Raw genomic sequence first — 25,954 nt, forward strand, 5'->3', positions numbered from 1 at the left:
AGTGGCTGAAAAGCAAAGCAGCTGAGTGTTTGGTAAACTGGCTTTTTATAAGTGCTGTAAGTGGCAAAAGCAGTGGCAAAATGTTTGGTAAACTCAAACTGGCTTGTGCTTTTTATTTGTGAAATGACCAATTTGGACATGAAAGAATTTTTGCTTAATTATATGGTTATATAATGTAGTTGCATTGCTCTTGTTTCTTTTTTTTTTTTCTTTTCCCTTTCCTGTGAAGAACTTGAACGATTAGTAACCTTTAAAATTTACATATAAAATCTTTGGTGGTTAACCACCTCCATTCCATTACCCGGGAAATGTAACATTTCTTATTTGATGCTATACATAACTAGCACAGAATACTTGTGCTTCTACATCAAGCTCAAACCAAGGATCAAAACTAAAAACTATAAAATAAAAGATCATCACGAGTCCAATAACATTGGTTTCCCACTTTGGAAACAAAGCTCAAAATTGGCAAAATCAGTATCATCTAGCTTCATTTCACCACATGACAAGTAAGACAACTTGAGCATCAATCAACTTCCATTGCTGATGTGATCTATACTCCATATAACGCTATGTGAAACCTACTCTAAAGTGATATACTTCAAGATCATAGCAGAGGTACAATGATCTCAACAACATGAACAATATCATTCAATAATTCACTTGAGCACTTATTGACAATTCACTTAAATTTCAGCATAGTAACATCTTATTGACAATTCTTTTCCACGAATCGCCTGCAATTGGTTCCTCCAATCCCCTGCATCCATTGCAGGATCTCCACCGTGAGGAGGACTCCCATCGTTGCTATCCATGAACCTTACCAAGCAACAAAATGTCAAACAAAACAATAGACATTCAATATCAAGTTGCTAAACTTTTCCCAACATAAGTTCATAAATTCAATTACGCAAAATCAAAGCCTGAAATTCACATGGAATCGAAAACCCAACAAAGTTCATGGACAAGCCAAGCAAGAAAATCACACACAAGTTGCTAACTTTGATGAATCATAGATGATTTTTTATTCTGAAAACTTATCCATTTGATCTAAACTTTAATGGATCATACACAAGTTGCTAACTTTGATGGAACATGGTGATTTTTTATTCTGAAAACATTCACACTAACACATTTTACTAATTTGATCTGCCACACGATATTGATTAAGTAGCTAGCTCTGAATACTATGATTCTTTCTTTATTTTACACAACTTACTAATTAACCCATGATGTTAAGAAGGGGTTGGTAAGTTGATTACAGTGGTCTTGATCTTGGTCATCATGTTGATGCTGTTGGTGATTCCCCGTGACCCAATTCCACTATATTTATATACCCTGTCATTTATCACAAAACTCTATGTTAATATATGATGCAATGCAAGCAAACTAGACTACTTTGCTGGGTGTAATTCTGAAGAGATAGCTCACCTGAAATAAAAAGTGATCTGGACCACGAGCAGGCGTAAACTGGGTGGAAGTCTAGAAACTGGAAACTGGGTATTCCAGATAAAACTTGCAGACAATTAAGAAAATGGATATGAACCATCAGCAATCATAAATCTTTGAAAAAAAACATTTGACAAGATAAAGCTACAAAAGACTCCGGCTTCCATCTCGTCAAATCCCACTTGTTCATCTATTCTCATTACAAAACAAAATTTAACCAAATTCTCAATTCTCAATTCTGAAAACAAAACTTGTTCATCTATTTCCAATTCTCCAATAAATATACAAACTTGTTCATCTATTCCCATCACAAAACAAAACCCAAAATTTTATCGAATCCAATCCACCCAAAATTTCAGGTTTTCGGGACAAAGAGAAATGAAATCAAACCCATGAAATCAAAATCACTAACAAAACCTCTTACCGAACTCAATGTGACCACCGGGGAGAACGAAGATGGAGGAACGACGTCTTAAGAGCACCGAGAGAGAGAGAGAGAGAGAGTTGACGGAGAAGACGGAGAGTTGAGGAAGAGAAGGGGCATCTAATTGGTAGGGGTGGAGGTTGGGTCGTGTAATTACACCAAATTCATAAGGGTACCCATTGGTATTTTGAAAAGTTCATTTATTCGCTACAGTGGCCGCACGGCTTTTAGAAGCCAGAAGCACCCTCCTGCCGGCTTCCGCTTTTCCTCTCAAAAAGCCAGGGCTTCCAATAAAAGCAGGCTGTTAGAGAGTTTACCAAACACTAAATTTGGCTTTGCTTATAAGCACGGGAGCAAAAAAGCCCCCCCAAACATAGCCTATGTTTGAAAGCTCTTTCTTCCTTGACGAGTACAAATTCTATACTATCATAGCGTGGAAGAAACTAGATAGTGATGGAGATGATATGGACCCAATGAGCATGACCCTTACAATTTATGGATTTGTATTTATTGCCTTTATCATGCAACTTAATATCCTGATTGAGTGGATCGAGTTCATTTCTGACATTGAACTTTGGTGGAAAAAGCATGGGCTAATTTAGTTGCACATGTATTGTCTAATGCGTAAAAGATCCAATCACAATTATATGCGTAAAAACAATGAGTCAACGATATATATCAAATCATTATTTTTCTGTTTTAAAAAATGAATTGATAATATATATTAAATTATTAATTTTTTGTTTCGAGATAAGTTAACATGTCAAGTTAACACTAACAAAGACATGGCAAGAAATTGGTCATTGCAAGCACATATCTGATTCACAAAATTTCCAACTTTTCTTTTCTCTATTCTTATTTCTTTCTTCTCTCTCTTTCTGAAAGAGGTAAGAGGCAGGGCCGGCCCTAAGGGCTGCCACTTGAGGTAGCCGCCTCAGGCCACCAGCTCCCGGGGGCCTCCGTAGTTTCTGTAAATATGTTAAAGATGGTATATATATTTTGTTTGCTTTTCCAAAGAATAAATGGCTTGTTGCTCCAACGGAGCTGAAATTAGTTTGAGTCCTTACCACCAAGGTTCAAATCCCGGCTTCCCATTCCTCTTGTCACTTTTTTTTTTTTTTATTCAATCTCTTTTAATTAAGTTAATTTTTTCTTGGACCCCGCCATCCCCCCGTTTTTTGTTCTTTTTCCTTTTCCATATAAACTTTTCCTCTTCTTTTTCCATATGACTAACTAGTTTAATTCAGAAATTTATGTAGGGAATAAAAATTCATATACTTTTGTTTTGTTATATTTCATATTTACTTTTATTCAAAATACATTATTTTTATTCAAAATACATGATTTTGTATTTCATATATATACATATATATAGGAGGCCACATTTTAATTCTTTGCCTCAGGCCATTAGAATCTCAGGACCGGCCCTGGTAAGAGGTGAGCAATGACTACCTAAAGCATCCATGCCTCCATGGTGCATTGCTTTAAAATTGTGGACCATGTAAATTGTTCTGCGATCAGATACTTCTTTCCTTTTCTTGGAAAACTGGCTTAGCCAAGAAATTGGTCGGTCCATCTGTTTGCCACACTGTAATTAGTATCACCAGTTTGGACTAGACAATGTAATTATGAAATTTCAGAGGATACATATGATCCCTAGGACCCTAGACAATAAGAAATGTGTGCATACAATTTAATTAAGCGCGCATCATTATTATGTGAAACCTCCCCTGTATGGCTGTATCTCTCGATATTGTTGGTGAGATTTCAAGTTTTAAATATTTTGTTCTCTAAGATTAAGAAGAACATAAAATAAATTATTATGTCAGATTTTTTTTTGGAAAAGTAATTTTATTGAATCAGATAATGATTACATCGTTTCGAATGACATCCCTTATAGATTCGGGAGCTAGAGTAAACCAAACTTGACCATCACTAGTTCTTGCTGCCTGGGTTGCTAAGGTATGTGCAACTACATTAGCTTCACGTCGAACACGAGTAACACTAAAACCCCGTTTGCCTTGCAGCAGTTGCTTGACTTCGTTAATCAATACATTCATAGTGGATAGATCTTGAGAAGGTGAGTTGATAGCTTTAACCAAAAGTGAGCAGTCACTTTCGAAAGTTACCTCTTCATGGTGCAGAGACTGGGCTAGGAGAATACCATCCCGGAGAGCCAGCAGTTCCGCGTGAAAAGGTGAAGTGAGTAGACCATAGGGCTTCATCTGTCCAGCTATGAAACTACCCCCATCATTACGCAGTGCACAACCTACTCCACCTCGTCTAGAGGAGGCTTGATATGCTCCGTCACAATTCATCTTGTACCTGCCTCAATCAGATTATTAGTATTTCTCTTCACAATATTGGTTAAGTCTTATTGTTGTGAATTTTTGTACAATTTATAGGCAACATGAGTTGACCAGTTTAAGAGGTCTGTTTGGTAAGAATGTGGATCCTTGTAGGCATGCAGTTAATGTTTCCGAAACTTTTGAGTGATCTATCAAATGAGGAAAGTACGAGTAGGAGGGATCACAACTATTGAATAAAGAATTTTGAAAAATTCTTACATACGGCAGCCGCACCACGTGGCCCTACGGCTACCCAATCAGAACCCACCAAAAATTTCTTTTAAAGTGAAATTCCCAAAATACCCCCTGCTAAGGGTCTGATTGGCCAGCCTGTACCACATGTTCCTTGCGTTTGCCGTACGCAAGACTTTCTCAAGAATTTCCAACGCTTAAGTCAGTCTGAATTCTGATTTTGGCATAATAATAGAATTAGAGCAAAGAATCATGCTTTTGTTTTTGGGAAATGAACTTTATAGGAGAAGCGTGTTGAGATTACTGGTCCCTCTTTTTCTAATGTGGCAAGTTACAATTTAGATAGGTTGTAGTTGTCCTCAACATTGTTTGATTTAGAGTTTCTTGTAGGAAAATATAGAAATGATCGTTGTGATTATTATCATTAGACTATTAATCACAATGGTATGGTTCCTGTAGTTTAGACATAACAAGGGGAACTCAAATCTCTGAATGAATGGTAATGGAATGGATTGAGGTTCCTTTTATGGACCTCAATAATTGTGCCTCTTGAGTGAAGAGATATAACTATTGATTAGTTATACATCTTCACCATAATAATCAGCATATATGTATCCTTTCAGTTCCATATTATTGTACCCTTTCAGGATACATGAATTTCCTTGTTCAAGTATGTCTTGATGCACAAATGTTATGGTAAATCTCCTCACAGATAACATACTTATTGTGAAGCCATCTAATCACATGATCACATTCCAACATATCTCCCATGATTTCCTTTGATATACGCCTAAGTGTGGTTTAAGGGATCATGGAATATCCTTGGGTAGCCATTGTTCGTAGTAATTTGAGAGCACCAAGGGTACGCGTTGGTTTGCTTCACTCTTTTATTAGTTCTACCCAAAACAATGTTCAACTTGCATGCATGAGTTAGCAGGCGATTCGAACCTGAGATCCACAAGTTTGAAAACAAGGGGAGAAGTCCCTAGATAACATCTTCCTAGTAACATGGTCATCTTAAGGCGATGTGTTTGTTACCGATGGCACATTTAGGGTTCCTTAATGAGATGCTTGATCAACAGATCAAGTTAGGTGGAGATTGATCATAATATTCAGGATAACACTTTCCGATCACCTTCAGTGATGTCGTCGTAAATCCACGCCGCACGAGCAGAAGAAGATCTGATCCACCCATGGTTCAATGCCAGTGACACCATGTACATAGATTTCAAACCAAATATTTGTCGCCGAAGTGATTGATGGCCTGGAAATATTAGTTGGAGAACGCGAGACGTTGTCTTCCTCTATAGTGGATGGGCCATTGTTGGTGGAGAACCAAAGCAAGAAATGGAAGCGATAGTCAAAGATAGACATCTTAATAGGGGAGATGGACGGAGGCTGAAGCCATCGCCGCCTCTTAGGTGAAAAAGAGGTCGACGACTAGGAAACCATAGTAGACACATTTTTATCTTCTTTAGTTTTCGGACCTTCAACAATGTTACTTAAAACTTAGCTAATGTTTGATTTGTTAATAAAAATATATTAGTAAACATATTAAATCATTATTTACATTTATGAGAAGACCTAGCCGTCTCTCTGCTAGGGTTTGAGAAACTTTTCCTTTACGGTGGCGGCTTCTCCGACTTCCTCTATTGCTTGCCAATGGAGGCCATGGTCGTTCTTTGGCTGTTTCTTCTCTCCTTCGTTGCTTTGAGTGGCGATGTTCCTGTGGTAGTTTTGTGTTTTAGTGGTGATGGTGGTGTCGGACTCGATGATTTTGCTTGGTGGGTCGACCGGATGCTGATTGGGTTGAGATGGAGGGCCATGTATGTGGTGCTGTCTCGATCAAACCCGAGTGACAGTGGCAAGGATTGGGTTTTTCGACCTGATCTCATTGAAAGTTCGCTGGCAAAGGATGGTTGGTGTGTAGTGATTTGCGTGACTGGGTCTGCAGCTCTCGACGGTGGTGCAATGGCTGGAGTTACTGATTGTTTTGTTTGGACCCGGACTCCTACGTTTTGCTCAAGTTGTAGTCCTTCAATGGCACTGGTGATGGTGGATGGCTCTCGCTCGTCGGAGGAGCCGCTCTGCTGGCGCCGGCATGGGGATAGAAGATGGGGTTGGCCATGCTACGGCGGCTAGACGGAGGAAGATGCTACACTCCCATCTATGGGCTGGGCCAGATTTTTGGCATTTTGGGCTGGCTCAAGGCCCGCTGGTCCTGGGTGGGCTATCCTTGCTCATCCCAAAGACTGGAATGGTTGGGCCTTTTGGGCTTTAAACTGGGTAGTGGGGCTCCCATTTGGGCTCTTGCTTTGGTCTACCTCTTTGGTGTGGGGCTAGCTAGATTGGGGCTCTAGGGCCCATAGTACTATTTAAATTTTGTTTGGGTCGCAAGTATCAATTCCTCTGAGGATTCATTTTACTATTTTGCTTCGGAGGTTTATGATCTTTGTTTGGAATAATGATGCATAATTTTCCTTAAAAGGTGGGTGTACTAGGGGTTTCCTGTGTCTTATTCTTGTTTTAGAATAGGTTTTTAGGGTTCCCTAAGGAACGATTCTTTTTGTCGACCCTATAGGGGTATTTCGTTTTTGTACTGCTTGCTGAATTAATATAATGGGCTGATCTCTTTCTGTCAACAAAAAAAAAAATTATTTATATTTATGATTTATAAAGAAGTACTTGATTTCATGTCACAATTACAATATATTAGCTATTGATATTACTATATTTCTTTCATTTGGTAATAAAAACAAGAATTTTAGTGATATTCTCTAAAATAAAGAAGGAGATAAAGAATATGTTGGAGTTGAAAGTTAAGAAAAACTTTTATATAATAAGTAAAAATACTATTTAAAAAATCTATTGGAGTTGCTCTATGCAAGTTAAGAGCATTCTTCATTGATAAGGCTGTATGTTTCTCAAAATTATATTTGAAATCTCATTTATGTGGTATATTTTTACCGCAATTAGTCAAATAAAAACATTTTTAGCAGACTCTTTATTTTGGCTCTTTAGCGATTTTGGAGAACATGTTTAGCTTTTTATCTATTTTAGCAATTGTAACAGACTCCTAAGTGGCTCTCTATTATAACTTTTAACTATCTCACTCTTAAATATAGAGAGCGAGATGAGGCTCTCTATAATTTAAGACATTTATTTTATGTAATTTATAAATAAATTTAAACTATCAAATCTTCATTTAAAAAATAATATAAATTTAAAACTAGCTAAAGTAGAGAGTACTAATGCAGACGTATTTCTAAAATGGCTAGCTAAAATGACTTTTTAGCTAATTTGGCTAAAATTTGACTCAAAAATGGCTAGCATTGCTAAAAATGCTCTAACGAAGAGAATTTGATTACTATTAGGCCTCGTTTGGTTCACGGAAGGGAAATCAATTCCCTTGTCTTTCCTATGGAGGTGGGAAATCAAAATTCCTGTCAGTTTTCCTTTCATGTGTTTGGTAAAGTAGGAAAAGTATTCAGGAAAGACCATTTGATTTCCTTTCCTGTGTTTGGTTGGTGAAGGAAAGGAAAGTAAAAATACGTCTAAGTTTCAATAATACCCTTGGATTTTGAAATAAAAACAACATTTGAATGTTGCGCATCAGTAGGCTTCCTGATGACTCATTTGGATGTGATTTGGTGCAAATATGTAAGGAAACCCTATGTATAAAAGAAAACAGAGCTGAATGTCTTTTACACCATTCATGGTAGCATAAATGTTTGGAAAGAGCAAGAATTATATATTAAGAAAACAATCAACACTAGGCAATTTGATATAAATATCACAAAGCAAACAAGATAGAAGAATCAAGACTGAATCAACTCATAGGCCTTTCGTACAGCAATTAACACAGTAGATGAACAAAAATATCACTTTTGTTAAGAACCCAAATAACATTGATTGATCAGCACAACTAATAACATTTTGGTACTTCTCAGAAACATAATGTTGCTAGTTAAAAGCACCAGTAATCTACAAGACTCCTTCATATCACAAAGCAAACATGTTTCTATAAACAAGGATCATATATATAATGCAACATGCATAAGAAATTAATATTAGTTCAGCTTTTTATCAGCATTCATAAAGAAACAAGAAGTTAATATACAAACTTAGATTCATAAGGCTTAACCAAAAGAGAGATTAGATTCATAATATTGCTTATAGTTTGGAAGTTTATTATTTTTAATTCCACTATTATAGGAGAATATTATGCAGAAAATAGTACAATATTAAGTTCAAAAAGTGGGATTATATTCACTTACAGCAAGTAAGGCACTTAAAAACTTAACTCTTTTACAAATCTTTCCATAGCACAACAAGTTAGGCAATCAATATTAGAATTAGGGTTATTATTGTCTAAAATTGCAGTCATAAATGCTGGGAAAGAAGAGGGGAAAATCATTCCCATGGGTCTTGAGTGGAAAGGGGGGAAATTTTCCCCTCTGTCAGGAAAGTGCTTCCAGATTTTGTGATTACCAAACAAAGGAAAGGAAAGACTTTCCTTTCCTGATGCCTCAAATCCATGAACCAAACATGGCCTTATAGTTTTGAAGATGCTCCCTCAAAAAAATATAGAGTCGTTACATGTTTGTTTTGGATGGATCCATCAGCCTCAATTCAAAAAATTTCGTTCATATTTCCCAAAATGTGCATTGGAAATCATTTTGATAACTTTTTGTATTTATTTTTGGCTCATGAAAGTCATGAAGTGCGTTGGAAATAAACTTTCGATCACGTTTCTCAAAACGTGATAATAACATCTCTAATGTGAGGTGCATGGGATTGACTCATGCCGACACGTTTTTGCAAATTTTGCTAGTAAACCACAAAGGCACTAACCCCTCCCTCTTACTACAAGAAGATCTTACATCACGTCTTAGATGATTGAGACTAGTACCAATCCTCCAATCACCGATTTTATTTTTTATTTTGGTCTGGATCCAATCACCTACTGACAAGTATAGAAGTAGTGTATTCCAAGGAAAAATAATAATAATAGGTATTTTACATGGTTTACGTAACAAGAGCTAAAGCAGGTGCCTTGCACTCTCTCCCGAAGGCGCGTGCTCCGTGTCTTGTTTCTCTCCCCAGTCGCTTTCATTTCCCCCGAAACGCCAAAACCCAAAACCACACCCCCCATTAAATTCCCAATTTAAATTTAATTTATTAAATTAAAAAAATCTAATTAATAAAATAAAATAAAATAAAATAAAAAAGAAGGAAGAGAAACCCCGGGGCTTCTGTTTTTCTCTAACATGCGCCTGACGCGCCCTCCTCCCCTATTCGCCACCACCATCATGCGCTCTTCCTCAGGCTCCTCCTCCTTCACCGCCACGTCATCCTCCTCTCCGTCCCCGAAACCCAAATCCTCAAACCCTAACCACCACTCCAATGGCGGCAGCAACCAGAATTGCACGCTCCTCTGCAAGCACTCGCCGTCGGCGACTCTGGACCTCCTAATCCTCATCCTCGTCCTCTTCTCCGGCACCTTCCTCATCACCTCCTACTTCTCCTACATCTTCAACTCCCTCTCCCTCCTCCTCTCCCACTCCGCCCCGCACCTCCAGTTCCTCCCGATCCCCTACCTCCTCGGCTTCCTCTTCTTCTTCGTCGCCGCCCTCCTCTTCGTCGAGTTCTGCTGCGGCGCCCGATCGCGCAAGTGCGACCGCCACGGCTGCAAGGGCTTGAAGAAGGCCATGGAATTCGATTTGCAGCTGCAGACGGAGGAGTGTGTCAAGACCGGGTCTAAGGAGATCGATAAGTTGCCCTGGAAGGGCGGGAGTGACTCCAATCCCGATTACGAGTGTCTCCGGTCCGAGCTCCGGAAGATGGCTCCGCACAATGGCCGTGCCGTCCTGCTCTTTCGGGCGCGGTGTGGGTGCCCCGTCGCCAAGCTTGAAGGCTGGGGTCCCAAGCGAGGCCGCCGGCATAAGAAGTGAGTTTTCCGATTTTTCGCCTATTTTTTTTTTCTTTTGTTTCTGGAATTGTTTTGTTTGTTAGGATTGACACAATTAGTAAATTGCATTGATTGATCTGGGTAATTATTTATCAATTTTGAGTTACTGGATGCTATTAATTGAGTTCCTCAATGCGGTATAGAGCTTGCTCAAATATATTTGAATAATATTGATCTCATTATTTGGAGGTGGATGGTTGCAGATTGTGCCCTCTGGTTTGTAGTTTATAGATATGATTTCTCTTGTATTGTATAAGTTTTTTAAGCAACCGTGTGATCTATAAGGGAGGAATAGAAGCATAATGTGACAACTAGTGAAATCCATATCGTACAAGTTGAAATCCAGGGGCTTTAGGCTTTGGTGGCAGAACTCATTTGTTCATTGGGGACTGCTAGCGCTATGCGTCTGAGTTAAACACTATGCTGACACATGTCTACTGAGAGCAGAATGATGTACTTGCAGTTTTTTTTTTTCTTGTCATTTCTGCTTCCCTTACTCTCTTTTGGAAAAATAGTTTCGTTTTCTTCTCTCCTCTCTGATGGATATAACCTTGAACCTAGAAATTGAAAATTTGAAGGGACACAAGGGTTATCATAAGCCCCATATAAGTTTTGTGATATGTTGTACCATCTTTGAGCTTTTGGTAAATTAGGATTTTTGTTATTTGTGAAAAGCCCTAAATCAGTTTTAGGTTATTCTAGTTTTTGGATGTTCTTGATTACTCTATCTCTGGACCCTGTTGGCCTTGAACATAGTTGTTTGCAAAGTCTGGAACAAAGGATTTAGGAGGAATCAAAATCTACAGATTGTTGGTGTGGTCATTATTTTCCCCCTAAATTCTTATGCTTTTCACTTAGAGAGAGAAAAGTATCGCCTAGGAATAGCCCAGCTAACATTCACCTCTGTAAATAGTTTAAACCATAGCCTCAGAGCAGTTGGGCAATGAAGAAAGACATGATCAGCAGATTGCTTGCTCCTTTTTTCACATAGTGCACCAGTTAGGAGATAGACAAGAACCCCATCTCTTCTTTGAATCTTGCAGCAGGTCTCATGCTTTCTGGTGGATTATATTTTGTAGTTTGATCCTTTCTTCATTCGTCCACCCTCTCAAACACAAACTACTGCACAAAATTCATCCTCTCAACCGTTATCTTTTTGTAGGTTGGTTTGTAGCTTTGGCGTAATTGAACTGGCATTTCCAAATAACTTAGGCTTGACTAATGCTGTGTTTGCTCACTGGTGCCTGAGTTGTCTGGGAGTTCAATGGGATGTAGTATGTATGTTATGCAATTCCCTTCTCTTTTCTTTTTTGAGGGAAAAATTATGCACGGATGATTTCAAAATAATATAAAGTAGGGCACTGTTAAGTTGATTTTTGTGTTCTAATGATTTTTGCCAAGTTCCTTTGTTTTGCTATTGGGCCTCTTAAGTGTATATTAACCTGTGTAATAGCTTGCACATGATTGTTACACGGAAAAAGTAATAGAGATGGCAAACAAGTTGAGATAGCGCTAGTGCGGTACAGAACAACTTTCAAACAGGTCTCAAACTACACGGCACAACATGTCTAATGTCTTTTTCCAGACATGACCTGTACACATACTTTGTGCCCAGCACAATATGCTTGAGTGGTTCCATGCATAAAATGAAGCATAGATGAGCTGGATTTAAATGATGACTACTCCATTGTAATGAGGAAGTTGTTTCAGGTTTGTTTGGTAGTCAACAAGTTAGGGGTCTTGGTGGAAAAATCATTCTATTAGAATTTGCAGAAGCTTGGGTACTGAGTCTATAAGTTTGAGGTATCTGAGAAGCATTAAAACACAGATTAAATTTGCAGTAGCTGCAGGACAGGGTTGATTATCCTAGAATTGGTATGGAAAGCCTTTTTATCAGAATCAGAAGAAGCTTGGGTGAACATCAATATTATTGTGGTCTTGTAGGTAACAAGTACATAATTTTAAGGATCTCTGGGCAATAAAATGCAGATGTGAACCTTGGTGGTAGCCACAGAACAAGGTAGATTATCATAGGATTGGAGAACATGTTATCGGGATTTAAAGGAGCTTGGATAAACATCAAGGCAATACTATGGTGGTGGTGTAGGTACTAAGTATGACCTGGTGTGCTAAACCTAAATGCATGACAGCTGCTATATAATTTTGGGAAGTAAAAGAAATGGACTTTCACAAGTGATTAAGATTGATACATATATATATGTGATGTTTCTCTATCAAAATTATGCTCCAACTTTGTATAAGACAATGTAATGATGCTTTCTCATGGCTTTTGTCTTTTAGGAAAAAAAAAAAATTGTTTGACTGTCGTAGTGTGCTGCCACATCCCATTTAAAGTATCCAGCTCCTGTAGTTCTAGATCTTTCTGGTCAATGATTTGTTTGAGCTAATACCATAAGAGGCTTTTGCTGAAGTATATTCTATTCTTGGAAGAGAGTAGTTTGGCTTTTTTCGACACCTTGCCTAGAATACAAAGTGTCAAATGGGATCAGAAGTACTGATGCATGCATTGAGAAGCAATAATATAATCTAGGGAGAACTAATCAGCTGTTTGGGTTCAATTTTTTATATTGTCATTCAGGCTCCAATGTATTGGTGGGCTGCATGTGTGGTTCCATTTCATTTTGTAACCTGCAAAGACTCCGGCAATTGCCTTGATGACTATATCCACTGATGTGGCTTTAAGGCTTTTAGTTTTACTATCTGGTCCTTCGTATGTGTTCTTCTTGATTTAACCTCATTACTTGCAGCTTGTGTTTAGTTGACTCAGTAGGTTTCAAGTGTATTCGCTTGGGTTGCATGATTATATACCTGGCAAACTTATTACTTTGTAGGCTGGTCTACTTTTTGTTTTGACAAATATATGGCTCCACTAAACCCTGAAACTGATATCAAACATTTACATACAACTGCATTTGTGCAAGCTATCTTAGTGGCATCTGCATTTCAAAGCTGGTACAACCATACGATTATAATTTGAACTCTCTGGTCTTGCAGGGCTCTGGCTAGTACGATTCCCAACGGAGGAGACAATCGCTGATTGTTCCGGATGCTTTCTTCATTGGAGTTTACATTACATGTTCTATCATTTACCTGTCAGATTATAATCTATAGACATTTTTTTCTTTATTTCTGGATGAACTCCATTCTCAATCGAAACAACCTTTTTCTTAATCATATATTTCTGCTGGCACACATATATGTCGGAAACAACCTTGTCTAGAGTCTAGACAAACATATTCTTGAGCGATTGTCTCATCTGTGTAAGGGTATAACAAACTGAATTAGAATAAACATATGAAATGTTAATTGGATATTTATTTCCGTTAAATCTAGTCACTTCAAGCTTCATGGAAAGAGGTAGTTAAGCAAATGGTTAGTGTGAGCGCTCATGACTTCAATTTCATTGTCAATTGTTTATGCTAATTGAACATTTTACAAATGAAATGCGTTAAGGAGTTGAATACGTGTATGCCAAAGGGTAAATTTCAATTTACCTCTTTCAGGTTTGCACGCTACATCATTTATATCTTGCACTATCAATTTTTTTGACTCGTCAAATTTAATCAATATCATGTAGTCGTTAGATTTTCTGCTAATTACTCCGTTTAAGTGTTGACACGCTACATCATTTATATCTTGCACTATCAATTTTTTTGACTCGTCAAATTTAATCAATATCATCTAGTCGTTAGATTTTCTGCTAATTACTCCGTTTAAGTGTTGACACGCTACATCATTTATATCTTGCACTATCAATTTTTTTGACTCGTCAAATTTAATCAATATCATCTAGTCGTTAGATTTTCTGCTAATTACTCCGTTTAAGTGTTGATGTATTTATAACATAGCATGAGTTTAAAGTCATCTTTCTAGCATTGCCCCCCACCCCAAACCCAGGGTTAGGATTCCTGCGAGTTTCATCATCAAACCAGAACCATGTCTTCAGTGGATGCCATTGCTGCATGGCTAGCTTCTTCCCTAGCTATTGCGCAAGGGAAACATCCATTTGATTTGCGATCATCTCAGGGGAAGGGGTTACAGCGACTTGAGGTTTTCTTGGTGGGAAAACTTCAATGTTTTGAAGTGCTTGGAGGGTGAACGGATAGTTCCGTTTTGAGGAAGCAGAGGGAGATTGGGTTCTGTTCTCTTTCTCTGACCCGGCTGATAGACTAGGGTTTGGCGTGGAGGGTCGTGGGGGGTTCAACAAAGCTCCGGTGGCATTGGTCGAGTATGATGGCGTCTGCGACATCACTTTTGTCCTGTTGAAGCTATCATCATATTGGATCGTATTGCAGGGTGTCCCTTTGACGTTTAGATCGGAACTCATCATGCATTTGATTGGCAGCACCACTGGGGAGTTCGAGGACTAGGATAGGCTGAAATTTTTATGCGGTGTTCTTAGAATACGGGTCGGGACTGAGTTCTCACAACCGTTGTTATTCAAGCAGAAATTTTGGACGGAAGACTCAGTGGAGTTGTTGGTGACTTTCCGGTACGAGGAAACTATTTAAAGCTCAATTACTCGAGCTATCCCTAAAACCCTGGCATCTTTTTTGCAACTGCTTTACTCCCTGCACGTTAGCCGTGGATATTGGAGGTGAATATTGGACTTGTTTCTAGCAATGCTAATTAATGTAGGTGCACAGGCTAAGAAGAAGCATGCATGGCAGGCTGGTGGCTAGTGTTAACAAGTTACCCTGCCGGTAAGAAGAAGGCTGGTAAACCAGAATCCAAGGACAGAAGAAAAAAACTAATAACGGTAATCTGCTTCAGCAGTTTGATACTACAGAAAGAGACCGCAGGTTAGAACTAAGGGAAAAGAGCTTGTTCTTGCTCAATTATTATTTCAGTATTGGTTCAAGCCTGTTTTGTGTACGGATAACTTCTAGGAGCTTTTCTAAGATGTTTCAAGTTTTTTTTTTTCTATACCACAAATGAGTGCCGGCAGGTGAGACTAGATGCCGATTTTTCATCAGAGAGCAAGGTTGTTGATAGACTCACAATTTCATACATTTTTATACCCTTAAATGTAGGATTCTAGGCTTAGTTCTTGTCATTCTTGAGTCATTTGCTTTGTGTTTGTGTTTTATAGGTTAAATTGGAGAAAAGAAAGATTTGGAGCTTAAAGTCAAACGCGGGATTGAAATGGTGCTTGCTATATTGAGCGTCCAGAATTGTCTCTGCTGAGCATCAATTTTGAGGATTAAACTGTATTTTCTCACAAGAATTAGCAAGTGAGCCGTATACCATTGGAAAGATATGGATGTTATCTTTCTGAAGAATTTTACGGAAGTGGATTTGCATTCTTCTGGAGGAAGTTATGATGATTTAAGTGAACCTAGTTCGGAAAAACGGATTCTGACGGATTTTGCATATCTTTTGGGAATCTGACTTGTGAGGCCCAAGTCCGCTGTTCTTAGCACTCAAATGGAATAAGATTGAACGTGCCTGGCATATTTGGAGTAATTTCTTGTGTTGACTATAATAACCTTGCGATTTCTTTGGAGAGAAGGAATCTATTCCAAGTTGGACTAGAAGACTTAAGAAGCCCAAGTCAAGTAGGAATGAAAAGAGACATACAACACATAAAACCTAGAACGTCTAGAGAAACAAGAGGTAGCATATTCCATAGAGAACAAGGAGAAGAGAAGCTCTCACCATCGTTGGACCCGAGTTCCTAAGTTTTTCCATTGTTTGTTTCTTGTTTTCTTTGATTCTAGTCATGCTTTTCATAATTATGGATTGCTAAATTTCTAAGCTAGGGCTGAGATGAAATCCCTAGTATGACTATTCTATTTGTTTAGTTGGTTTGCTATTGAATTTCTGGATTTCTATGTTAAACTCTTAATCACCACTTCAATAGAACTTTTATACAAAATCTTTGTTCGGGATCAATAAGACCTAGGTTTTGTTTATGAGTTATTTGGTTGGAGAACATGATGCTTGATCAATGGGTAGATGTTTTCTAGGGTGCCAAAAGACAATTCAATCTTGTGAATAAAGAATTGTGAATTAAGGATACAAGTGCTTGATCATAGTCTATATTCTTGTTTGCATGATTTCCTAGTTGTTTTGTGCTTAATGGAGTTGAACATGTTTGCTTGAACCTGATCATTAAGTGGAGTAAATTATAGTTTGACTACTTGAGTTCTTTACAAGATCAATAAGTTGGAATTCATAAGTTAGAAGAACTTTGGCATATGTCTGGGATCAATAAAGCTTATGTACGGAAATCTTTAGCATGAAATCAAGGGAATTCAATTGTTATCAACTAGAAAATAGGTTAGAAGTATTAGGTAGTGGATTCAATGCTTTAGCATCTTCATAATCTGTTCTTCAACTCTAAAGAATCTCATTGCTCATTCTTATCTTTAATTTTAGTTTTTCTTTCTTTAATTTTCTGTTTAAAACTCAATCACATCATAAAAATAAGTTTATTTCACTTAAGTATAGCACACTTGTCATAATAAAATTGTCTCGATCAGTCCTTGAGGGAATGACCTCGTGCTTGCACATCTATTCTACAACTGATTCGTGCACTTGTGAGTACTAATTAAAATTGACAACAGTTGTTCTTGCTTAGAATAGACTTGTTTGAAAGCGAGCGCCCCTTAGACTTGTATTGAGTGACATTTACTTAGGGAGGTTTACCGGATTTTCTTGCCAGAAATCTTAAGCATTTGGCAGACCTGACTGAAATAGATTAGTATCCATGACCGACTTGGATTGGATTAAAAATAGTTTGGATTGGAAAATCTCAATCTTACTCAGTGTTTGGAGCAACGGTATACAAGTTGGATTGGAAATTGGATCGATAGCTAAAATATCGCTGTTTTTTGAATCAGATATCACGTTTTTTCATTATGGAGCTCGACGACTTCCCACAAGCCTCCCATGGCACGTCGCCCACGCTGTCGAAGCTCGTCGGAAGGGAGAGCCTGTTCACGAGCACAAATACACTGCTGAACGACATCTCCAGCGAGGCTAGATAAGGTAAAGTGTTGGCGGTGCTTGGCGCGCGCGGTTTCGGCAAGTCGACTCTGATCGACGCCTTGGCCAATCGCATCGCCAAGGGAAGCCTGAAAGGAAAGGTCAGCCTCAACGACAAGGTCCTGGAGTTGCGGCTACTCAAAGTGATCTCAGCCTATGTCATGCAAGATGATCTGCTATTCCCGATGCTAACGGTGGAGGAGACGCTCATGTTCGCAGTCGAGTTCCGCCTCCCGCGGGTGCTTTCCAAATCCAAGAAGAAAATGGGGGTCTAGGCGCTGATCGACTAGCTAGGTCTCCGCAATGTCGCGAAAACCATCATCAACAACGAGGGACACCGCGGCGTCTCCTGCAGAGAGCACTGCCGCGTCTCGATCAGAATCGACATCGTCCACGACCAGATCATCCTCTTCCTCTAAGAGCTAACCTCCAGCCTCGACTACACTCATAAGTGGCTGACTTCTGATGGATGCGCTATGGATTGAAGGTTAGGGAGAGAGAAGCTCGTGGTGGGTGAATGGATAACTTAAATCTTACCTCTAAATATTTTTTGGCAATAAGGTATCTGAGGCTCCAAACACGTTGATCAATCAGATTGGATTTATCTTTTTCTATCAAGAGGAAAACAAACACGGCAGTAGACTAGCAATTTGACTATTGATTCTAATGATATCAATTTTCTATTAAAAAATATCAGTAACATGGCATGCTAAGTCAAATTGCAAGACACACTAACAAAATCATAAAAAATATAATGTTATACTAGTTACACAAAAATTAATGGTGCTTGTGCTTTCGTCAGCTTTGGTTGGAGATGAATCGACACGTGTGTTTGGTATTTGTTGATTTTTCACGAGCTTAATGAAGAATTTGGCAGATGATTTTCTTTGTTGACGATGGTTTATCAAAGGCTGCAAAGGTTTGATCTGGATCAGACTTGAACCACGAGCGTTGTCACGTTGTGAGTGTTCTTTAGCTTTGATAACAGATGAATTAGCACGTGTACTTGGTGCTTCTTGATTCTCCACGAGTTTGATGACTTCTGAGCTTATAGGTGATGTCCTTCTATTTGTCTGAAGTTGTTGAAGGAATTGGTTATTTGGCAGCTTGATGATTCTTCACAGGTTTGAGGACTTATGAGTTTTTGGATGCTTTACCTTGTTTCAAAATTTGAGAATAAATATTTATAGTGTCAATGTCTCTCTCAATTTGAAATGCATTGATGAGATAACATTAATTTCATTCCTTAATTATGTAACTAAATCAATCAATTTTAATTAATTGACATAATTATATTTGTTTATTAAGTAAAATCATAATTAATGCCTGACATCAATCAAAATATTTATAGTGTCAATGTCTCTCTCAATTTGAAATGCATTGATGAGACAACATTTATTTCATTCCTTAATTATGTAATTAAATCAATCAATTTTAACTAATTGATCTAATTATATTTGTTTATTAAGTAAAATCATAATTAATGCCTGACATCAATCAAAATATTCTTTTATTGTGTAATTAAATCAATCAATTTTAATTGACTGATTTAATTATATTTGTATAAGGAATATGTCGATCAATGATAATTTTATCTAATGCTTGATATCAATCAAATTCAATCTAAATGATATTTGCATTTAATGCTTAATTTGAATTGTGATCAACCAATTTAATTTGATTGATCCATCAAGCTAAGCATCAAGAGTATATATATCAATTAGCAATAAATTAACATCTCTACGTCACATACTCAATGAATCTTCTCGTATTACTCTCAGAGCATATTTAAATTGGTGACACATTAGTTACTTGTACCGTTCGTGAGACCCATGTGTCAACTAAGCTTGGTTACAATTTCAAGGATTGACCAAATCATTTAATGAATTTTATTTTCATTAAATTGATTATGTCTACGCGGGTAACTCAACAATTTTTGTCAACTTCAAGATGAAGATTAGTATACAATTATTCTGAAGAGATACAAAGGTTTCACTTTCAATAATGTTCAACATATCTTTCTAGAAGTAAATGGTGTAGCAAATAGAATGGCTCACTTTGCTAGTTACTCTTTTATTGAAACAGACATATATTAGGCAAAATTTTAAGAATGGTACATGAGATTTGGACCACTGAGAATTAAAGTTTTTATACTTTATAAAACTCAACAATGGTGATTGGGCTTCCAAACCTGACCCAACGTAAATACATGCTGTCAGTTTGTCCGTTACGGCCCAAGCAATTATGAATAATAAGAAGGGAAAATATGTATTTTCCCTCATAACCTTATCCGATACTTAAGGCCAGCTGTGGTCAGATTGGGTCAAAACCCTCGACTCCATTTGAAATCACACCTTTGTCTTCACCTTCTGGGTTAAAACAGAGAGAGCAGAGAATCAAGTCAGAGGGTAAATAGGAAAAGTGAGCCTTTGCTGAAGATTTGATTCTTGAATCCGATCCTTTTGGAAGAATGGCCAATTTCTGGAGGTATTTTAGGCTGGATCGGGATCCACCCAACTATGCAGGTATGGAAAACTTGTTCACTTTTAGGATATATTGTCTTTTGAGGGTTTTGTCTCCGTAAATGGGGGTTTTGAATGGGAAGTCCAAAGTTTCCATCTTTGTTTACTTTAGTCAAAGTGTCGTTGTCTAGGGTTTGGGGGATACTGTTTATAATCAATTCCTTTCCTTCTTTTTTATCTTGTCGCTTTCAGGTTATTTAAATCTCTATAAATAAAAAATGGCATAAAAAATAGTTTAAAATGGGAGAAATTGGTTGGGAAGTGAAAATTAATGAGATTAGGGTTTTAGATTTGGGATTGGTTTGCTTTGATTAGGGTTTCGGGGTTGTTGGGCTTTTGATGGTGGAGTAAATGAATACCAATTTTTTGATTCAGATTTATGATTGGACCCAAAATTTGTTGTTGAAGTACACCCATAAACCTTTAATGAAAACTAAAAGTGACATATGATGTTAATGACTTTTTATGTTGTTGGATTTTGTTGTGTTCTGTGTGGAAGCTAACATTCAATTATACTGAATGCAATTTGCAAGTACATCATGGTTCACAGTTGCCATTCACCATGGGGCCTGGTAGGTTCCATAGTAAATCAGGGATGAATAGGGTGTATAGGACTGTTGAACTAGTTGTGTGGGTGGATCGAGTTGACTCAGACTAGCTGCAGACAAGCTGCCTGTAACTGGCTTTAATTACTGGGCTTTTGATTTGGGCTACACTTCGGGCCCAATTAGCTATTGGTTTAGGATACCAGGTTTTGAGGAAGGGATTGACTACTTGCCAATTGTAACTGATGCTGACACTTTAGACATGGTGCAGTTTATTTTAGGGGGTATGAGGATTTTAGAGATCTATTTGGTGACTTGTGTTGGTAGGAGGCATTTCAGTGAGAGGGAATTGGAGAACTTTGATGAAGACCCTGACCACTTTTCTTATATTGGTCACTATATTGAGGATTTACCTCTAACAGATGAAGAAGATGTAGTTCCAGAAGAAGATGAGGTTGTTTTGGATAAGGTGTTTGGATTTGAAGGACGGGGCATTGCTGAACTAGTAGTGAGTGGATCATATAGACCAAGACAGTCTGATGGGCCCAGTAGTGGAACAAGGGGGCAATCAGGTATTGGGGCAAGTGGTCAATCAAGTAGGCAACTAGATAATGGGCCAAGTACTGGGTCAAGGAGGCAATCAGGTAATGGGCCAAGTACCGGGTCGATTAGGCAAGAAGGCATTTCAAGGAGAGGTGCAAGGATTGGGCCAGCTAATGGGTCAAGGAAGCAATCAGGAAATGGGCCAAGGAAAAAGTCAAGATCTGGTATTCATATTAGTGAGCCATCTGAAAGGCCTGCACAATCTGTTCCCACTTCAAATGTGACAGGCCCCAAAGGTAAAGGGAAAGAGAAATTGGTTGAAGAACCTGCAACGAAGAAAAAGGTTGGGAGACCTAAGAAGAGGCCATATAACACTTGAAGTGGAGGTGAGTGTAGCAGACCTGTCCCGGAAGAGGAGTTCAGTTCTGAAAGTGATGAGTCAGATGATCCTAGCTACGATAGAATCAGAGACAGTGATTATGAGTTGGATGCAGAGGATGATGAAGTATTGTTTGAGAAGAATGTTGATGGTGATAGGGACAAGGTACCAGAGTATGATGAAATGGGATTCGAGGGCAATACAAGTGAAGGTGATGGTACAGATTAATGGTTTTCAACGTTGCCATGAGTCTGACAGTGATGGCCAAGATATGAGGCCTTTTAGGGTGAAGGGAGATAGGAGATTCTCAGGTTGGCAAGAGTTCAATGAAAACACTGATATGAAGAAGTCAAGCTTTCAACTTGGGATGATCTTCTCCAACTCCAAAGTCTTCAAGCATGCAGTTAGGAAGCATGCAGTCCTTACCAAGAAGGAGCTGAGGTTTCCTAGAAGCACCAAACACCAGGTTTTGGTGAGATGTTTTACTTCGCCAAATTGCCCTTTTTGGCTTTATGTAAGCAGTCCTTCTAAGGATAACCCCACTCTCCAAATTAGGACATTCAGGCCTAGTCACACCCGCAGCTCAATTGCGAAGAGGGTTTACCATTGCCATGCTCCCTTTTTGGCAGAAGAATACAAGGACTGATTTATGGCGGATTCCAAGTGGTTAAGGGAGGGAATTCATAATGCTGTTAACAGGGACTTTGGCATGGAGATAGGGTAACAGCTCTGTTACAGAGCCAAGGCAATATCAACTAAGATGGCATAGGGCAGCTTTGAAGATCAGTACAATCTTCTAGAGTCCTTTGCTCATGAACTGAAGAAGAGGAACTCAGGTTCAAGTGTGTGGATCCAGACATAGATTGAAGGGGAAGTTTGTAGATTCAAGAGAATCTATATTTGCCTAGTTGCTCTAAGAGAAGGATGGCTTGCAGGTTGCAGGCCCATCATGGGCTTGGATGGCTGTCACCTGAAAGATGTTCATAAGGGACAGTTATTATCAGCTGTTGGAATTGATGGCAACAATGGGATGTTCCCCATTGCATGGGCCATTGTTGAGCAAGAAAGTAAAGACTCTTGGACCTTGTTTCTCACATTTCTAAGGGAAGACTAGTTCAAGCCATTATTGCTTTATATCAGATCAACAAAAGGGGCTGGAACAAGCAATCAAGGATCTATTTCCTGATGCAGAGTATCGACATTTTGTCAGACATTTACACAACAATTTCAAAGGTGATGGCCACACTGGATTAGAGTTGAAACAGAGGCTGTGAGCAGTAGCAAGAGCAACCATAATGAGTCAATACACAAAGGCAATGGAGCAGCTAAGGAAGGTTTCGAATATAGAACAAACAAACTTTGAAAAGCTAGACTAGCTAGCAAGCACAAGTTACCCTGCCTCCTATGCAACTTCTAACCAAGCACTCGAATGGTACGGTGAAAATCTTTTCTGGTAAAAGCTTATGAACATTTTGTATCATATGGAGCAAATCAATTAGAATTACAAAGAAATGAAGAAATTTACTACCGCGTGGAGTGTCAGCACACCTCTGTTCACTAACTGAGAAGTTGAATGTACTAGGTGTCAAATACTGAGAGGCATAGCCTTGCGAATGTGGCCCATGCTATTAACAAGATCTTTGCGGGTGCATACAGGGAACATGTTAATGTTCTTGAGCCCTTTCAACCGCCATAGTACATACGGGAAACTAAGCTGATCGCGAGAAGTAAAACGAACCACCTCGTTGAACCAGAGGCACATAAACATATTAGTCAGTGGAGTATGCCCCCTCACGATAACAGATGCTTCCGCTAGAGCTGCACATGTCAACAATGCATTTAGAAACTGTTGGTTGTCAATTTAAATGTCTAAGGCAGCAAACTACGGGCAAGGACTATAACCCACTTCACAGATTGAACATATATGAACTGGAAGTGGAATGCTGTACGTGAAGGCCAGCAGATCGGCATCACATTATAGATGGGGGAAAGAATGTCAGAAACCAAAAATAAGAATAGAAGCAAGAATCAAAGCTTAAATAAATTGATTAAAAATATGAAAGTTGCAGTTATTTCCTCAAAATCCAGGACCAAGTGATCCTTTTATGAAAATTTCAGATAGGCTTATGCAATGTAGTCAAGATTTTAGAGTTGGTTCATTCATAAAGCATCATACATGTCCATATTTCGTTTATAGATGTAAGAATCTGCAATAACAAAAAGTAGCATACCTTTCTTTCCATTGAATCGCTTGTCTTCTGGCAAGCCATCACTCCGATATTGAGTCAACTGCACCTCAACTTCTTCAGGTTTGGCCTTGTTTTTCTTGACAACAGCCTTCGCCTCGTCATAAATGCTACTACGAGCTCCATGTTCTGAGATTGCAAGTACAGAATTTGTACGCCAGAGAAGAGCTTCGAGCACACCTAAAGGGTCCCTCCTAAATTGGGACTTCGAATCTACCCAAATGGAATACTTTGAATGAGGAAAAAGACGATGCGCCAACATCTAACACCAGCCAAAATATATTCAGTCTCAGAGACACCCATATTTTTATGAATTCAGCCAACACTTGAAATAGACACTCGAATATCTGATACTCAGATATTATATGGAATATTGTCAGCCTGTCATCTGCTTAACATACTTCTGAAATTGATGCGACTACATCAAACAGAACTACTACAGAAAATATATATAATATGCCAATAGCTCTAAGAAATCATGATAAACACATTGCCCGAAAGTAGAAGTTACAAAGAAAAGCATGATCAAGATACAATGCAAGTAGGACTTAATCAAATACAAAATGAATAATAAAATATTTGATGAATAAAGTGAGGGAAAAAACTTGTTACCTTTGGGATTTTTCCATTTAACCTTTGGTCCGCAAAAGGGAGATCTCTTACAACCACAATGCGCCATTTCCCAATAAATCCATCCTCACCAATTCTATGTTCAGCTGACTCTTGAGTACTCACAGTAACTTCATCCCAAAAAGCAACAAAGCAAACCTGCATAAATTAAGCACCACATTATAAGAATAGTGAACTTGTATAGCTCATAAGTGATGCATAAGGGAAAAGATAAAAACCTTCTGAAGGGATGCCTCTGACATTCCAATGGGTTGATAAAGATCATCTCCACCACCAAATGCACAAGTGGAGACTACAATGTCACAACTTTTCATGTAATTATTGTCTTCATTTGAGATCTTAAACCCACCACTTTCACTGTAGAAACCACAGTTTATAGTAACAGTTTCATTTACCTGTGAGTAACAAAAAATTCTAAGAATATGAACACTGCCTCTTCTACAACCACATAAAAAGATAAAACTACATTGACATCACATTCTAAGCAATAAGTTTGCTGTTGACTCTTGATCTTATAAATGATAATGATAAAATATTAAACTAGACGTGAAAATTAAGATAAAAGATGCAGCTTATAACCTTAAACATTTCACCTCTCTGATCTAGAGTTTGATTTCCAGTAAACAAATTAAATCTTGTTGCATCTGTGTGCTCTTGAGACAGGGTGTTGTACCGTCGTCCTAACAACGGAGCATCATTCTCAGTTGTGTATATCAATTTTTTAACAGGACTAGTGGAATCTTGGGGCACAGGAACTTCCAGATGCTCAAGTTGTTCAGGAGATAAGATTGGCAAGCAACCTAGAATAATTCACAAACTCATGTCACACATCAAACTTGTTTAACATTCCAATTTTTTTCTCCCAATTTTGAAGGGCTTCAATTATTTCACATTTCCCTCCAAATTATAGAAATCAAACAAACAACACCGAAAAACCAACTTACGTTGCGTGACGCCACGAACAACCTCAGTGATAGGATCAAGCCGATTCAAATAATTGTTCACCGCAGCGAGTTCTGAGTTATTGAGTTGTGGGGATTTCCAGCCGATAGTCCATGCCTCATACAGAAGCAAACCAATGGCTCCTAGAAAAATCACGAGGGCCCAGAAAAGGGGCCAGTACCTGACCAGATTCCTCACCACTCCGTTCTTGAATCGGTGGTGGTGTTTCTTGCGCTTCCGGCGAACTTGAACGCGCATCCGGCCGAGTTCGTCAGATTCTTCATCCGACACTGCGATTGATATGCTCTTGTTGTTCAACATTCACAGTGGCGTTGAATGCACAAATTGGATTGGAATTGAAACTCAAATTTGGGTGAACTAGGGTTTCTTGACATCCAAGTCTGACCCTCTTGTTCTACCGTTCTGCATGTGCTGACGAAATAGAAGACAGTTGTATCTTTTTTTCTATTTATTTATTTCTTCGAATTTGCTAAAATATTGATCAAGCACGGTTTTTGATGAGGCCATCTTAACTTCAATGGTTGTACTTGACAATGACACTATTATCATTTTGATTAAAAAAAAGATTTGCTAAAGGGCACGATTAATTAGAATTCAATAATTCTATTTATTGGAACTTCTTGTGGTCCAAATCGGACTAAGATTAAGCTTCCACAACCCTCGATCAAGCCTCATCTTCAAAATCTTTTCTCCCTACTGAGGTTTTGGGTTGAGGTTACACCAAATAGTTC

At 38.4% G+C, this 25,954-nt stretch overlaps 2 protein-coding genes and 1 long non-coding RNA gene across 4 annotated transcripts; 1 reads left to right on the plus strand and 2 right to left on the minus strand.

Annotated features, from left to right (window-relative positions):
* Positions 1-297: 297 nt before the first annotated feature.
* LOC112196658 lies at positions 298-2,189 on the minus strand. 2 transcript variants are annotated; one of them, XR_002935306.2, is made up of 4 exons: positions 1,874-2,189; positions 1,432-1,515; positions 1,220-1,338; positions 298-819 (listed from the first exon to the last, which is right to left on the minus strand). It is a non-coding gene; the product is annotated as an uncharacterized LOC112196658 (long non-coding RNA). The 2 variants fall into 2 exon arrangements; XR_005809912.1 differs by having other exon boundaries at positions 1,263-1,338; positions 1,874-2,187.
* Positions 2,190-9,632: 7,443 nt separating this feature from the next.
* On the plus strand, positions 9,633-13,718 carry LOC112196651 (uncharacterized protein At5g19025). Its single transcript, XM_024337057.2, has 2 exons — positions 9,633-10,363; positions 13,400-13,718. The coding sequence occupies exons 1-2, from the start codon at positions 9,684-9,686 to the stop codon at positions 13,440-13,442; spliced, it is 723 nt and encodes a 240-aa protein (XP_024192825.1). The 5' UTR covers positions 9,633-9,683; the 3' UTR covers positions 13,443-13,718.
* A 9,032-nt stretch (positions 13,719-22,750) lies between these two features.
* LOC112196640 (probable hexosyltransferase MUCI70) lies at positions 22,751-25,650 on the minus strand. Its single transcript, XM_024337042.2, has 6 exons — positions 25,205-25,650; positions 24,840-25,060; positions 24,479-24,655; positions 24,243-24,398; positions 23,616-23,892; positions 22,751-23,202 (listed from the first exon to the last, which is right to left on the minus strand). The coding sequence occupies exons 1-6, from the start codon at positions 25,521-25,523 to the stop codon at positions 22,970-22,972; spliced, it is 1,383 nt and encodes a 460-aa protein (XP_024192810.1). The 5' UTR covers positions 25,524-25,650; the 3' UTR covers positions 22,751-22,969.
* Positions 25,651-25,954: the final 304 nt, after the last annotated feature.

This window comes from Rosa chinensis, chromosome 4, assembly GCF_002994745.2.
Source record: "Rosa chinensis cultivar Old Blush chromosome 4, RchiOBHm-V2, whole genome shotgun sequence".
Classification (NCBI taxonomy): domain Eukaryota; kingdom Viridiplantae; phylum Streptophyta; class Magnoliopsida; order Rosales; family Rosaceae; genus Rosa; species Rosa chinensis.

What these genes read in the sequence shown, in the direction of transcription:
- LOC112196651 (XM_024337057.2), top strand. Translation starts at nt 9,684, where the DNA reads ATGCGCCTGACGCGCCCTCCTCCCCTATTCGCCACCACCATCATGCGC. An exon ending in CGAGGCCGCCGGCATAAGAA is followed by an intron (nt 10,364 to 13,399) that starts GTGAGTTTTCCG and finishes CTGGTCTTGCAG; the next exon opens with GGCTCTGGCTAGTACGATTC.
- LOC112196640 (XM_024337042.2), bottom strand. Translation starts at nt 25,523, where the DNA reads ATGTTGAACAACAAGAGCATATCAATCGCAGTGTCGGATGAAGAATCT. An exon ending in AGAGAGGTGAAATGTTTAAG is followed by an intron (nt 24,656 to 24,839) that starts GTTATAAGCTGC and finishes TGTTACTCACAG; the next exon opens with GTAAATGAAACTGTTACTAT. An exon ending in GCGATTCAATGGAAAGAAAG is followed by an intron (nt 23,203 to 23,615) that starts GTATGCTACTTT and finishes TGACATGTGCAG; the next exon opens with CTCTAGCGGAAGCATCTGTT.